This window comes from Hippocampus zosterae, chromosome 8, assembly GCF_025434085.1.
Source record: "Hippocampus zosterae strain Florida chromosome 8, ASM2543408v3, whole genome shotgun sequence".
Lineage (NCBI taxonomy): Eukaryota > Metazoa > Chordata > Actinopteri > Syngnathiformes > Syngnathidae > Hippocampus > Hippocampus zosterae.
The window spans coordinates 13014989-13030826 of NC_067458.1; the positions used below are offsets into that span (position 1 = coordinate 13014989).

At 41.0% G+C, this 15838-nt stretch overlaps 2 protein-coding genes across 4 annotated transcripts; one reads left to right on the top strand and one right to left on the bottom strand.

Annotated features, from left to right (window-relative positions):
• Positions 1-47: 47 nt before the first annotated feature.
• zranb2 (zinc finger, RAN-binding domain containing 2) lies at positions 48-6578 on the bottom strand. 3 transcript variants are annotated; one of them, XM_052074623.1, is made up of 10 exons: positions 6411-6578; positions 5793-5845; positions 5244-5352; positions 5070-5152; positions 4907-4983; positions 2284-2457; positions 1987-2147; positions 1402-1461; positions 866-1015; positions 48-678 (listed from the first exon to the last, which is right to left on the bottom strand). In XM_052074623.1, exons 1-10 carry the CDS (start codon positions 6464-6466, stop codon positions 615-617), a joined length of 987 nt encoding a protein of 328 aa, XP_051930583.1. In that variant the 5' UTR covers positions 6467-6578; the 3' UTR covers positions 48-614. The 3 variants fall into 3 exon arrangements, with proteins under 3 accessions (XP_051930583.1, XP_051930582.1, XP_051930584.1); XM_052074622.1 differs by having other exon boundaries at positions 48-1015; XM_052074624.1 differs by lacking the exons at positions 4907-4983; positions 6411-6578 and having other exon boundaries at positions 48-1015.
• A 1302-nt stretch (positions 6579-7880) lies between these two features.
• On the top strand, positions 7881-12707 carry LOC127606345 (hydroxylysine kinase-like). Its single transcript, XM_052074627.1, has 5 exons — positions 7881-8043; positions 9702-10009; positions 10184-10326; positions 11789-11969; positions 12230-12707. The coding sequence occupies exons 2-5, from the start codon at positions 9706-9708 to the stop codon at positions 12670-12672; spliced, it is 1071 nt and encodes a 356-aa protein (XP_051930587.1). The 5' UTR covers positions 7881-8043; positions 9702-9705; the 3' UTR covers positions 12673-12707.
• The last annotated feature ends 3131 nt before the right edge of the window (positions 12708-15838 follow it).

The following is a 15838-nucleotide window of genomic DNA, read 5'->3' on the forward strand; positions in this document are numbered from 1 at the left end:
GGTTTGACATTTTGTATGCAGGACACTTTCAGATAAATGACAAGGTACGAAGTTGACAAGACTTTATTTACACACGGACACATACTATCATATATAAAGCATGAATGGTCACAATGTGCTTAAAAAAAGTCTTGAACAGTAATAAATGTTAATCGAATCTGCTCCTTCCTCTGGTAAACACAAATGGAAACATTGATGCCTAAATGTATTGAAATTGGTGCCGTTTGTGAAGAAAACTTGGTAATACTTACCTTAAAAACAAAGTAAAATGTCTGTACCGGTAATGAGTTCTACTTGTCCCCAAACAGATGCATTTATATTTAAAATGGGTGTGTCCTGAGGGAGAATGTAAATTTCCCCAAAGATCAATAGAAATACTGCCACCAACATTAGCCCAAAATACGGACCATCCAATTACATTATTTGGCCATGTATATATATTGGGAGACACAAATCACAAGTTGGACAAAGAGGGTGTTGAAGGATAGGAAGCGTTGCTACTACAGTGTGTGTGTGTGAATCGGGACGGTGAACAGTATACTGTATAAGGATTTGTCGTTCCTCTCATGGTAACATGCACTTGCACCAAGGTTCATTTCACTGAGGCATTATAATTATTTTTTTTCCTGTTTAGAACTGGAGCCAGAATGGGACGATCCGGAGGACTGGTTGCTGCGCCTGAAAGCACATAACATGATGGGAAGGGGAGACACGTCAGCACCGACAGTCATCAACATTCAGCACAGCATACTTGTACGGTGTCAGGTCAAGGTCAGCGCTTGAAAACCAGCACGACAAGGTCGTGAGCGAGGCGAGAAAACGGCTATAGTGAGTGCCACTGTGGTATTCCACTTTAAACCCAAACCTTTCGGACGAACGGGATCGAGAGCGTCTCCGTTTTCTGCCTCCAGATGACGACCTGGAGCGACTCCGCTTCTGTCCCCCCTCGGGTGAGGAAGGCAGGGAGACTGACCTCTTCCGAGGCGAGGAGCCCTTTCCAGACCTGGAGCTGGATCTTTTGGAGGGATAAACCAAGCACTGAGGTCAGAAGGGTCTGGCAAAGATCATCCCAGGATGAAGCCTCAGAGTACAAGCTACGGCTTTAAAAGGTACTGATCCGTCGACTTTGGTCAACGACACTCGAGAGTATACTAAGACCAGGTATGAGCACATCCAGAGGACAAAGATTTTCAAGATGGGCCAAATTGCAACTATGATAAATGACATTGGGGTCAAATATGTACCTAAAGGAACCAAATATGATCGGTCCTTTAATAAAAAGGGATGCTTTTGTTGTTGTTGTGTATTGCTAGTTACAGCCACAAATAACACTTTTTGGGGAGCCTTGGGGCCCCATTCAAACACTCTCTGCGGGGAGAGAGTGCATGTCACCTCATTCACCTGGAGCGGGACCTCGAGCGAGATCTGGATCGGGAACTAGAGGAGCTCCTAGAGCCGGATCTGAAAGACAAAAACACACAAAATCTCTCCAATATTGTTAAGAGGAACCATCATTGTGCTACACATCGATGCCATGTACCGTAAATCTTTACCACAAGTTACGTGGGGGGTTCAAGGACAAGAAAAGCAGTGTTTAATTTTGACTCGTCTCTTTTGCACGACCTCACAATTTGCAGTTAACGCCTTCAGAGTAACAGCTTACAAACAGCCAGCCTTCCACATTGGCTTCAAAACTTGCGCTTAAAGCCCCATCTGTTGTGGTGGCAAGTTAAATGCAGCTTGTGAATGGATTCGCCGCATCAAATCATTTCAACACGGACGGAGCTTCACATACAGTATTACAAGGGCTCATTCAGTCTACACCGCCTTGACAGCACGGTAGGGGAGGGACTAAACCACGATCAAAACAAATGGACAAACAGGAAGCAGCAACATGGAAAGTATGTCGATCGGTTCATCAGAAGGAAAGTTGAGAGCTGATACTGACATTTTTCCGGGAGTTACCCTTGACCTGCACCCGTTTACCTGGACCTCGACCGAGAACTTGAGCTGGATGAGCGCGAGGACGAGCGGGAACGGGACGAGCCAGAGCGGCTGCCCCTTTTCTTCACTTGCTCCTTCTCTTCATCGCTGGCATCCAGGTCGTACTTGGACAGGTCACCGTCTTCGTCGTCTTCGTCATCATCCTGAATGGCAAGTTTCTGCTGATGTTAAAACGTCAAGACACCTTCTCCAAGATTGTTAAATGCTTTCAAAAGCCAGCGTGCTCTACAGCCTGCTTGCGCTAAAGGTCTTGTGTCACGCTGCGGCCTGTGTGCTTACATCGAGTTTGTACTTGGACAGGTCACCGTCTTCCTCATCGTCATCCTCTTCTTCGTCATCCTCCTGCTGCGGGGGAGGCTGAACCTTTTTTGCCGTTTCTTTCTTTTCACTTCCTTTTGAGGAAGACGTCTTGCTACTATTCTTCCCACGATACTTTTTCTTTTTCCTCCCAAACTGCGACATAAATCAGATGTCAACTTATTGTTAGAAAGTGCCTTTTCCCATGCGGTTAGGACACCATCAACAATGTCGTTGCTCTTCAACAAGAACCTCACAACAGAACGGCACTCATTGGTCACCTCTATGCTTTGGTAGTAAAGTAGTAGATTATACATTTTGTAATGCCACTAACGTGTTGTGTTCTAGCCCACGGCATTCACCAAAATGTACATGTCAAAGAGAAGAGTTTGCAACCAAAACGGAGTGAACAGACAAGTTAACAGTTAGGCCACCTACTTCGATTTCTTTGTCTGCTCGTACAGATTCATCCTTGTATATTTCCATCAGTCTGGATGCTCTGCGGCATCATGACATTTATTTCCTCGTGTCATTTATAGCTTGTTAGGTATACGTTCGTCATTTATAAGTATGTCCTTGTTCAAGCACACACACAAGCCTGCGTGAACCGGATGAAAAAAACCACAAGCGAGCCGTCACCTGATTCGAAGGAACTTCATCAATTTACATTGAGAATTAGGCATGAATTTAAAAAATATGAGTCAGTGAATTTTAAGCCATTCTCATTTTTCTTATTGCAAATGTCATACGCTGCTACGATACCAAAAAAGTGTGTGGTGAAAATGTTTCTCAAAACATTTTTGCGACATTTAAAGGGAATGGTACGTTGAAAAACAGTTTCCAATTAGATGCATGGGCCATGTGTATATAGAAAGTATCTTTTTTTGTGTTATCATAAATCTATTTCAATATCTGACAAGTCTTATAATAAATAAGCATTAACATATTACTGAGTCACTGAAGGTATAGTGGTACACTCGCCAGACTTCTGTGCGCGCACCGTGGGATGTGTTCCAACTCAGTGCATGCGAGTGTGAATGTCTGTTTGTCTCTACATGCGTGACCAGTTCAGGATCTCGTCTGCCTTCTGCCTCAAGTGAGCTGGGATAGACTTGCGTGTTGAAAATGGATGGATGAAAAATGAATATTAATACCAATGTACATTTTGAAGTTTGTTTGCTTGAATGCAATTACAAATAACAGCACATGGCACTAAAATGTCTGAAATGGCAGTATTTTATCCATATGTTCTGTTGTATTATTGTTATGCTAAATGTTGTATAAAGCACTTTGTAATAGCACTGTATTAAAACAATAATCTTTGAGCGATGCCACTCTGTAATTGTAACGATGCGGGTTTCGATACAAAGCACAGTAAGATTTTGATAACTGGTGGCCACGACAAATGACAATATAAAACGGTGGTTGTCAATACCACATTGTGAGCCCATTCCAGGTCTCTTCAGACTCCGACTCCCCCTGCACACACGCACCCTCAGTGACTATTACCGACAAAGAGCCGAGATGCTGAAGCCATGTCAGACACAATACGACATCTTCAAACCTCAGAGGTGCTTGACCATAAACATTAACCTTACATGTTATGAAAATGCAGATAATAAAAAAATCCCCACGTTTCTGCTATCCTAACAGCGTGTCTGATGTCTTTATCAAACATATCTGTGTCAAGGTCCGTATGGAATTCAAAAAGTTATAAGATATTTAGAGCCGAATAATTCAACTGAAGTGAATGCATGGAAGAGACTCTCGTGGCTTAAAGATGGCGAGGCTCCCTCTAGCGGTTATTTACCGGTATCGCTATGGGGAAGAAGACGAGAGGGCAGTCGAAAACCATGCGTCATGTCATAAATTTGCTACCATAACCACCAAAATTCATGTGCAATGTCAATACTTATGCGAACCTCAACTACCGAAATTATCAGAAGGATCATCCCAATATTTTTACTTGTAGTGTATAACCAATAAGTGGTCCCCTCAACGAAGGTTCTAATACTTGCAGTCGTTAAAATGATCATGGGTAGTGAGGACTGCATACATTTTGGTGAAAATTCAATGGAGTTTTCTGACATCAAGCATCTAACTGGACATTGTTTTACAACTTAATATATCTATCCAAGTCAGACTTTTTTAAAGGAAAGAAACATTTTCAAAGAACGCCGATTTTTTTGCGTTTGATGATTGAGTTGTGATGTGTCCCCCCCCCCCCCCCCAAGTGTGCTCATGCCTTAAGCCTCAATAGAAATAAAAGAAGTTGTCGTGCATCAGAAATGTCCAAATCAAACCACATGTTTTTTTTACCCATTAATACACAAAATACTAATCCAGTGGTGGTCTTTTTTTTTTTTTTTTTGTCTTTCGAGCAAATATTGAGATCAGTCATGACAGTTTTTTTAAAGTTTGTTTTGTTTGACCAATCAATGAGCGAATGCTACACGGATTATGCATAAACACTGTCGAGGCATTTACATTTTTATAAACTACTTTCCAAGAAGCTCCTTATTGCTGCTAAAATAATGAGGTGGCATGATTGTCACTGAATAACTACAATATGCACACTCATTTACAAAAATGCACCAGGGCGCACCTCATCATATTCACCATCAGATTCCTCTCGCTCAATATATTCCACATTTTCCCTTTCATTAAAACCGCCACCATAACCTGAAAGTATATCGGAGAGACATGGATAAGAAATTGTACTGCATAATTGAACAGATACTACAATGCGGCACATTCTGCTAAATTACCTGTCCTTTCTTCAAGCTTGGCATATTTGGGAGTGTTACACATGTTGCACTCCGACCGCCTCGCCCAGTTAACGTTTCCACATCTTCATGAGGCCGAGAGAAATGACAATAAACAAGAGCATAAAATAAAAGGACATTCACCTTGATAAAAATGCGGTCACAATTGACACTTACGTTTTACATTGCCAATCATTTGCGCTGAACAGTCCTCTGCTCTTATCTGCCAGAGTTTTCCCAATCTCTGTTCCTCCTGCTTTCATCATCTTGGCCTCTGTGGTTTTCTCTGCACTCAACAAACCAACAAAAACCCAAATACGGTGGAGTTCAAAAATCTGAGCTCAGCGATTCCCAACTAACTCATGTCCCGTGAGATACTATAAGATGTGCTGCAGAAAATTATCCAAATCCACTTCATTGTTTCAAAATTTATTTGTGTACAACATATGTATTTATTCATACAGGTATGCCAGTGACGTATAGTATAATGCAAAACAATGATATGTTGTTCCACTAGGTGGCAGAAGCTCCAATTAATCTGTGTATTTACCTGTTGCCATTCAAACAGTACAGTACTAAAATAGCTCAGTTGATGTTCAACAAAACGGGCCCACATTTCACACCCAGTAAACAAAGGTTTGTTTCTCATGCAAGATGCACTTTGACGGGATAAAGCTTGAGAAACACCACCCGACAGAGTAAACAGGAATTTCGCCGCACACTCACCTCTTCCACATCTATTACAACTTGTTCTCCTTGCAAAGTTCACATTTCCACACCTGGAAAAAAACATTTAATACACATGTAAGCAATGAGTTAAAAACAAAGCTAAAAGACACTGAATATGCATGGGTTCACTTGGTGCAGCACCTTGACACAATTGCCAATGTGCAAGAGAGTCAAGGAAGCACTGCAGCTGTCCGCTACTCTAGACGCATTTTGCATCTTGAACTGTGTACTGATATTTATGGCCAGAGTATAAACTCAAATGAACCCCCGCCACCACCACACGACCTACAATAGTTAGTAGCGGCTCGACGATAGCAGCTAACATTAGCCACCTCGTTAGCTTGCAAGCCAGTCACCAAAAACATTAGAATCAGCGAAAATTAAATCCGCGATATCTCCAATGTAAATCCAATTTGTGTTTCGTGTGTTGGTTTTATTCAGCTTCTTGGATAAATAATAAGACTGATGACAATTGCTCGCTACTTTGTGCCTGGCGAGGTAGAGGGCCGAGCAAGCGAAACAAAGTTGACCCGCAGCTGCTTCAAGATACAGTCGGCCCTTAACAATCAATTATTCCAACAATCTATGGTCACCTTATATTGTACAATAACTTACTTTTTATCAGGACATATCCAGTCCCCGTCGCTGACGCGAAAGCTCTTTCCCGACATGTTGGTAGTGTTTTAGCGTCGAATGGCTTAGCTTCTCTTGCTAGCCAAATGTGCTCAATGTGGATGAACAGAGCCGCCCACCCTCAATACTGCATTCATAGGCCGTTGGCCACCACGGCATCGTCTCGCTCTGCACTTGACGTCAACGTACAATTCAGAAATTTGAAAGCGTGTTTTCTCACTTACAAATGAAATGGATAGTTATTCAATTAACTGATATTAAAATCTAATTCGAAGAGGCAAATGCCCATTTTGCAAAGATTTAGGAAAAATCTTTGAGGTTGAAAATCTTGAAAACATGAACGCATCATGAGCAGAGAGCGGCAGACATGATCGGTTTTCATATATTAGCATAATCAATATTAATCACAATTAATTGAATACATAGGTTAGGCTTCGCATAAAACACTGTTGAATTACCCATATATATATATATATATATATAGAGAGAGAGAGAGAGAGAGAGAGAGAGAGAGAGAGAGAGAGAGAGAGAGAGAGAGAGAGAGAGAGAGAGAGAGAGAGAGAGAGAGAGAGAGAGAGAGAGAGAGAGAGAGAGAGAGAGGGAGAGAGAGAGAGTATGGTAAAAGTGGTACGAAAACCTATGAGAAATGTCTATTGAAATTCATGGCATGACTGAATTACTGGAGCACAAACGTTTTTTATCCAAATAATTTTTAATGCCAGCTACATAATCTGCCACTAGATACAATACAATACAATACAATACATACAATACATGCTGATTTATATAGCGCTTTCACAACAGCGGCAGCTGTAACAAAGCGCTTTACAAAACAGTGAACATAAAGTAAAATAATAGATGTCACTAAATACAATTACGGTACTGTATTGCACGAGTATAGTTAGTCACCTTACAATCTGGACATAAAGTATTGATTCAATTGACTAATCCTGATTCTGCTGAGAGCAAATCTTGATGCGGCGGCTTGAAAAGTGAATTACCGTGGGCATTAAACTCCATCTAAAATGACCAGTCACAAGGCACATTAATGTACCAATGAAGTAAGTATTATTTTAGGAAATTAGCTGCAAAACAAAAACACTGTGGAACGCTGTGCTTCCAAAATAATCAACATCAGTGTATGATCCATAAATAAAATGTATTATTATTATTATTTAGATTTAGAGAATAGCCCATATTATTTTTGACCACTTGGGGGCGGTTTTAAAAGTATTGCAGTTCAGGGTGACTCCGGGGCATTGTGGAATGACACAGGGTTTGGAGCCACACTGTTCCTACTAGCACAGCACAGTAGCAACACTCAGCACTTAGAAGCAAACCACAATAACACTTCTTACTGTTCAATAAATGTATGCATAATGCACTGAAAACATATCTGGACCTGCATTATTTGGGGAATGAACTGCTGCGGAGGATCACGTCCCCGAAATTCCGGTTTTGTGGAATTGCGGATTCCCGCGCGGACTATCATAATTACAGTCTTCGACACAGTTTAACTACAGGCACAGAGAGGAGGTATGTTATTAGGCAGACAAATGCCCTCTCGCAGCAGATGATTTGAAGAGTTGCACCACAGAGCACCACACATTCTGAGGTGAGTTGTAAAGTTTCCAACATTTAAATAGAATGTCAATTTATATTTTCAAGTGACGTTTGAACTTCTGTTGGGCAATCATGGCTATTCAGTTGCAGTCATTTTAATTCTGGGACCCGAAACTTCAGTGGACATCGCATACAGCAAAAGCCGATTTGGAAAAAATTGAGTTCAAAGACGTGAATTGTTCTAAATGTGTTAATTGTTCTTGACTCACATTTTCAAGAAAGAAGAATCAAAGTTCTTTCTGGTAGAAGTATGTGAAGAGACAAGTATGGATTAGGAAATAAACATTAATGTTGCCGGGTGTTGATAGCATATTACACCCAGTTTTGGCTGGTATTGCGTGATGTTAAAAATTCAATAAATTCTGACACGGGCAGTGTGGTTTAACTAAATGAAGAGTCACCTTCATGCAACCCCAACAATAGAATTATTTTTATTATTTTAAATTGACACAATAATTTTTACATTCTTTTTGTCAATATGAACATTATACCAAAAGCTTATACTGTGTAAAGGAGTTTGCATGACAGAGTGTCCTGTCTGATGAACTTGGTGATCACGCCCGCTGAGTTAGACAAACTACGTCTATTGCCAACCTTGATGCATCTAACAACTAAATGGAAGGTCAGCTCAAATGTAAATAACTAGCTAACATAATCTTATATATATTCTATATCAAGCGAGCATGTGTGTCCACAGCTGGCACATTGTAAGCACGCACACATTTCCTGCTGCTACCCTGAACTGCCTTACCAATTGTGCTGTTTTTTTTTTGTCTAAAAGAAAGGTTACCTTATCAATAACAGTCAAAGTAGTGTACCGGTGGTTTTATCCCAAAGTACGTTACAACTGACACGGACCAAGGGGCCAATTGTAACATTTCACTCCTTGTATTTCATGCATATTCTGTTGATGCTGCACAGACATTTCCATGCCATTGATTAGGAGACACCTATATTGCAAAGCAGTTTGAACACCCTAGATCAGGGGTGTCAAACTCAGGTCCTGGAGGGCCGCTGTCCTGCATGTTTTCCAAGTCTCCCTGTTGCAACACACCTGATTCAAATGATCAGATCTTCAGCAAGCTCTGCGGAAGCCTGACATTGAACCTGTTCATTAGAATCAGGAAACTTTGATTCTCGCCTCTTTCATCTCAAACTGCTTCAAACAACAAAGCGTGTGATGGAAAAGTGGTTATGCCTGCATGACTGTCTGTGTTTTATGTTATGTGTTGTGTTTATTGTTTTACTTGATGTTAACTGTTTTGTTAAGCGCTTTGTTACAGCTGCTGCTGTTGTGAAAGCGCTATATAAATCAGCATGTATTGTATTGTATTGTATTGTATTGTATTGTATTGTATTGTATTGTATTGTAGACTTGCAAAATATGCAGGACAGCGGCCCTCCAGGACCTGAGTTTGACACCTATGCCCCAGATGAAAACAGCTCAAAGTTAGAGACGCAAATGTTAAAAGTGTCACAGTTGTTCCCCGGTTTCTCCTACATACTTTTTCCATAGCCATCACAGAGGGAAAACCATGCTGGGTCTCTCATTGTTCATCTGACATCTGGATTTGCAGAGCATGAGAATGGGCAGGAGGATCAGCAATATAACAAATGAGCATCATCATTAGCTTTTGTGTTGTTTTTCAGCAAAATGTCAGGGAAGCATACTACACCCACCCTAAGCTTTTCTCAGGCAGAAGAGCTTGTGAAGAAACACTACAAGCTGACTCCCTCTGAACTCCGCCATCTGCCCAGTTTTGAGGACCAGAACATTTATATTGCGGCAGTCGAAGGTGGAGAGTATGTGCTGAAGATTATCAACTCAGAGGACAGTAAGGACCCCATCTTGTTTGAAGTACAGACTTATGTTATGAACTTCCTGCATGACGATGGATTTCCGAGCCCAAGAGTCATCAAATCAACCACAGGAGAGGCCATGATCCTGAAAGACATTGGTAGGCAGACACTCAATCACCTAAAACCAAGGGAGGGTGTCAGTAGTTGTGCACACATGTTCACATAATGCAATGACAAAAAAAAGTAAATATAAGACACTGTTTTGTTTTTTGCAATATTAGTAGTTGTAGAGAATAGTGAAAGGCTAATTATTGATTTGTTACCTTTGACAGATTGTGGCTCTGGCTTACAGAAATACCTGATGCGCCTGTTGACTTATTTGCCTGGAATCACTATTTCCAATGCTCCTCTCTCACCACGTCTACTTTATGAAGTAGGCCAGACTGCAGCCAGAATGGACAACATCCTCAGAGAGGTGCAAGTGTACACCATTTGAATGAACACTATTTAGCCCCATACTAAAAGTGAAGAAATCCGTTTTTTTTTCCCAGCTGCCAACCTTAATGCTTGAGCATATTTTGGATGAAAATCACGACCATGACGGAAGTCTGGCATGTCAGAATGTTTGTTAGTCTTGCCGCATAGTGTGACATGTCTTACGTTCTCCTTCGATTGGTTCTCCTCATGAGGGTGGCGGCCATATTGGAGCATATGCTAGCTGTCTGTGGGCAGGAGGTGGGGTACACCCTGAACAAGTTGCCTCACAATTTTAGACCAATTACACGAACACCCATTCGTGCTCAACAATTACACCTTGGGACAATTTAGAGTGTTCCATTAACCACCCATGGCATGTTTTTGGAATGTGAGAGGAAACCGGATTACTCAGAGAAAACCCATGCATGCCTGGGCAGAACATGCAAACTCCACACAGGGAGACCAGAGCCGGAATCGAACCCCGCACCTCTGCACTGTGAGGTGGATGTGCTAACCAGTTGACTGGTTCCGAGTCTCAGGGCCCATAATAATAATAATAATAATAATAACATTATTATTATCTATCCTTTCATTTTCAACACCACTTATCCTGAACCGGTCACGAGAAGGTGCTGGCGCCTAACCCAGCTACTACGCCTTCAACTGTAGCCAGCCGCAGGGCACATATAGAGACAAACAAACATTCACACCCACATTCGTCAAAAGCCAACTAGTCAACCAACAGCAAAACAGCAATGCCATAGACAATACTCCCACAACACGTGTAAGACAGTGGAGTCCTTAAATAGTGAATCTATTGATTACAGATTGGCAGCAGGTACGCTAGAAAGTCCGCTCATGCTACCTGCTGGCCAGACCGCAAAACCGAAACGTGACACATTCATACTGTCACGGAGTGGGAACTGATCCCACGCTACCCAGACACGAGTCTGGGGAGTGTACCACTAAACCATGAGCGGCATTTCCGCTTTCCGACCGCACCTCAATACTAATTGCAACTGAGGGAGTATTGCACAGTATAGCAAGCTTTCATGGTTCACAGCAATCCTCTTATGAAATAACAAGGCATTTAGATACTGACACTTATTGCATGACTAAGTGGCAGAACAGGAAACAAAAAAACCAAACAAAAAAAAGAATATTGAATGATTTCCACCCTCCTACAATCAGACCTGATTTCTTGCATGCAAGCCTTACCACACAAAATCTTTCTCCTCAACTACTTGGAATGAGGGTGCGTCTAATCAGTACAGCAACACCCGTACTTCTTGTTGGACAGTCCCTGTGTCAGGTCCACCGTATAAGGTGCATTTCCAGTGCGATTGCTATTCTACATTTTCTCTTTGCTTTGAGAGAACAGAAAAACTCCACACATCAACCCAGTCATAGCTGATTTGAATGCCCTGTATACTAAAATGTGTTTTCTATTTTGTTCCCAGGTGGAACATCCTCAACTTAACAAGTTGCAAAGGGATAGTTTCACATGGAGTCTGTCAAATGTTCCCATTCTAGAGAAATACATTCATGTACTAGATGGAGACCCTCTTCAGGAGGTTGTAAGGTCCATCCTCCATCAGTACAAAACCACTGTCTCCCGCAAATACCCAAGGTTCCGCAAGTGTAAGTATATTATTTCCTAATCGCATATGAAGGTGTTAAGTGATAGTAGACATTGCTCAACACCTGTTTGCTAAATTAGCCTTTTAGCTATTTTGTTATGATGATGTTATTGAAACAATTGCTTAGTTTCCGGTGAACAATTAAGCTATCTGTCTCATAGCAGTCTAAGTTTTTTTATTTTTACATCTACTTTTATCTCTGATTTGATGTTTTGCAGATATTAAGTGCTTATATCCTGCTTTATGTCTGTCTTTCCTCAGCGCTCATTCACGGGGACTTAAACGATCTCAATGTGCTTGTGCAAGCTGATGAGAGCAGAGGCTACAGGGTTTCTGGTATCATTGATTTTGCAGATATGAGCTTTGGTTGCTCTGTCTATGATCTAGCTATCAACATCATGTATATGATGCATTTGAGCCCCAATCCCATTGAGGTGGGTGGACTTGTTCTAGCAGGCTGGGAAAGTGTCCTTCCTCTCAACGAGGCAGAGCGAGACTGCCTCTTTTGGTTAGTCCTGTGTCGCTTCTGTCAGCAACTAGTGTTGTGTTTGTCCCTATCATCAAGCTACCCTGAAAATCAGGACTATATTATGCGTCTGTCCAAGAGAGGCCCTTTGATTTTAGACAAATTTTACAAAATAGGGAAGGAGCAGGTGGAGAAGGTGTGGTTCCATACTGCTGCTCACTTCAATGACAGAAATTAAGAAGGAAATAACAAATAAAGACGGTCATGAAATACTACTGTCAACAGTGGTATTTTTAGGGGATGGCTTGGGGCTCACTCATTTGCCCGAGATGGGACCAAATCCAGCAAGAAAAGGAATAGCATACCTGTCAACATTTCGGAGCGCCAACCTGTATAAACTACCAAAAAATTCCTTATAAAGAGCAAAAAATCTTTATAACATACCAAAGCATTTTATACGTCAAAATAACGGCAGAAAAACCCCCCACGAAATTTCCAATGATATTTATAGTAGATCTCCATAATACAATTTCTGGCTAATGTCTAATCATCATTCTACTTATTAGCATGACTGTGTTCAGAGTTGTATTCCTGCGCTACTTTTTTCACCAACCCCAAATCATTTGGAGTTGGTGGAAAAAAAAAAACAGGACATTTTCAGAATACATATGATTTGTGCGATACGGCCATATTCGTAAGATTCACCACAAAATCCGTATGAACTATGGCTAAACCGTATGAGTTGACAGGTATGGAACAGCGTGTGTAAAGTTTGCTCTTGTCCTTCTGTTACGGACATGTTATTAAGACACAAGGAAACTGATTTATACTGTGCAAAAAAATGTGAGTGAGTGAATTTGATGAGAATGAGTGTACTTTCAGTCATATGCATGTTTCAACATCACCTGCCTAATGACTGAGCTAAATACAGTTATTTGACAAGACGAAATCTGAAAAGATGAAATTTGCCTCGTGGAAGATGAGGACAGTTTATTCTGTACAGGTATTTGTTTTAATTGACGGACGATTGTTCAGCTGTGATGGGCATTAATAAAGCTTTTTCCACCATATCTGCTATTTTACTGAAACAACAAATCCTTTGTAAAATACAAATTGGATGAGAATTGAGAGTTTCACATCTAGTGATTTTTTTTTGGACATTGAAATCATGTTTAAAGTGTGGACCACAGACATTTGTGCTAATGACATTTCTCATTGAAAATGTCTGAAACTGAAGGTGATGTGTTACAATTACTAAATTTAAACTAAAGGCCAAGTGTATTATTATCAAAGGTCAAGTGTATTATTATCAATTTTTCCGGATAAAGAATGCTATTCAATCGCAAGTCATTTTGTGTGTTACATTATTCTTAAAAAAAAATCTCAGTTAAAAAAAATACACTTTCATGGAAAGCAGATCTAGACATGGCACAAAAACATTCGAGGAGGATGACAAAAAAGGAAAGAGTGTGTCAGATCAAAGGCAGCGACTGCAAACTGAACCTTTTGTAAAACTGTGCATTCGGTCTGAACATATTTTTTCATGTTAATAAATATTTTATTTCTAAATGCAGGCCTCTTTTATGTCATTTGTCAATAAGATGTAGTTCCTCTGACATACCGGTGCTTTATAGTCATGGATCAAATGATGTCACATTCCATGGAAGACCCTATTTACTGGTAGTGTCTTTTCACTGAAATTAATGAAACAAACCCTACCACATAAACTGACATGTCAGTGCTCAGTATAACCGTAATGTTGAAAAATACAGTATATTTACAGATATATTTACATATTAAGACTTCTTAGACCATTTTAAATGAGTGTAGTATACGTGTTCCTGATTGTAGGACTGATTATTCCAAATGAAGAGTGAAAAATAAGTATAAACCCTGTGAAGAAAATGGTGCTGCCTTTATCCGTGTCTTCTGCAATATTAATACAGTAGTTGCAGAGAGAGGGAATATGCTGTATGGCTAATTGTTGGATTGTTTGTTGTGGCGACAGCATACAGCAGTATACAATGCACTTTTTGAATTATACACCTCGAGCTCTGTTTGTAACACTGACAAACCAGACATGACTATCTTCTATTGCTCCTTTTATTTGTTTTGTCAAGACAAATGCCGGATTTCAATGACAGACGCATGAGATGGACGCATGTGATGATGATGATGATGCAACTGAAATGCCTTGTGTTGTAGCTGAGATTTAACTTACATTCCATTGCATAAGGTGAACACGCAGAAGATGAATGATCTACCCATCGTACGCCGTGCGATGTGGCTTCATTTGTATGTTAAGATTGCACATTTCGACAGTCGGGAACAGGATTTAAATATGACTTTTTACTATCGTGGACATTTTTTGGAGGACACTCTGACATTTCCTAGCCGTGATAGGTAAACTGCAATGTGCTAGTCAAACCCCATCAGCGTTCTATAATGCAGACAATTGCACAGTGAAACAGCTTGCTCTGGCAGATGTGCAGCTGCATTGTGCCATATCTCGGCTCCTCTCATCCACTCCTTATCGCAAAAGCACATTCTTTTGGGAAAGGGAGGATGTGCTTTGTGCAAAGAAAAGGCACTCTACAAAGCCAAAGCTTTCACTGATTTTCTGTGAAGAGTCCAATGTTTGGTAATACACGATGCAAGGACTATGTCGTCATGAACTTAGTCTTTTATAGTTTCGATGTATTTTTATTGATTGCCAGTCAAAGTGATAAACTATAAGATATCAATATTATCTGCTATTATTTGACTCAGTACAGAATAATTTGACTTGGTGTGTAATATTTGGGGACGGCCTCGTGGGCTACTGGTTAGCGCGTCGACCACACAGTGCAGAGGTACCGGGTACAATTCCAGCTCCGGCCTCCCTGTGTGGAGTTTGCATGTTCTCCCCAGGCCTGCGTGGGTTTTCTATGGGTACTCCGATTTCCTCCCACATTCCAAAAATATGCATTGCAGGCTGATTGAACACTCTGTATTGTCCCTTGGTGTGAGTGTGAGCGCGGATGGTTGTTCGTCTCTGTGTGCCCTGCGATTGGCTGGCGACTGATTCAGGGTGGCCCCTGCCTACTGCCCGAAGATGGCTGGGATAGGCCCCAGCACACCCCGCGACCCTTGTGAGGATAAGCGGATTGGAGAATGGATGGATGTAATATTTGGCTAACAATTTAAATCTGGCCAGAACAGCCAGACAGTGATGTGCCGATGAAACGGATCAAAGAACTTTACAAAAACGGTCGAGGGGAACTCACTGTTGATGAACTAATCTGTGAAATCGAAGGCAGTTGCGATTGGAATGTTTTCCAGTGCCAGTTTTCAAATGTTATTGTCAGGTCGGCCAACGTACCGATTTGATTAATTGTGTCGCCTTTCTGGACCGAATGAAAAGG

Coding starts and splice junctions, on each gene's coding strand:
- zranb2 (XM_052074622.1), bottom strand. CDS start 6,466: ATGTCGGGAAAGAGCTTTCGCGTCAGCGACGGGGACTGGATATGTCCT. Junction 4,984..5,069: donor CAAGCTTGAAGAAAGGACAG/GTAATTTAGCAG, acceptor ATATACTTTCAG/GTTATGGTGGCGGTTTTAAT. Junction 2,458..4,906: donor CTGATGGTGAATATGATGAG/GTGCGCCCTGGT, acceptor TTTATGTCGCAG/TTTGGGAGGAAAAAGAAAAA.
- LOC127606345 (XM_052074627.1), top strand. CDS start 9,706: ATGTCAGGGAAGCATACTACACCCACCCTAAGCTTTTCTCAGGCAGAA. Junction 10,010..10,183: donor CATGATCCTGAAAGACATTG/GTAGGCAGACAC, acceptor TACCTTTGACAG/ATTGTGGCTCTGGCTTACAG. Junction 11,970..12,229: donor ATACCCAAGGTTCCGCAAGT/GTAAGTATATTA, acceptor GTCTTTCCTCAG/CGCTCATTCACGGGGACTTA.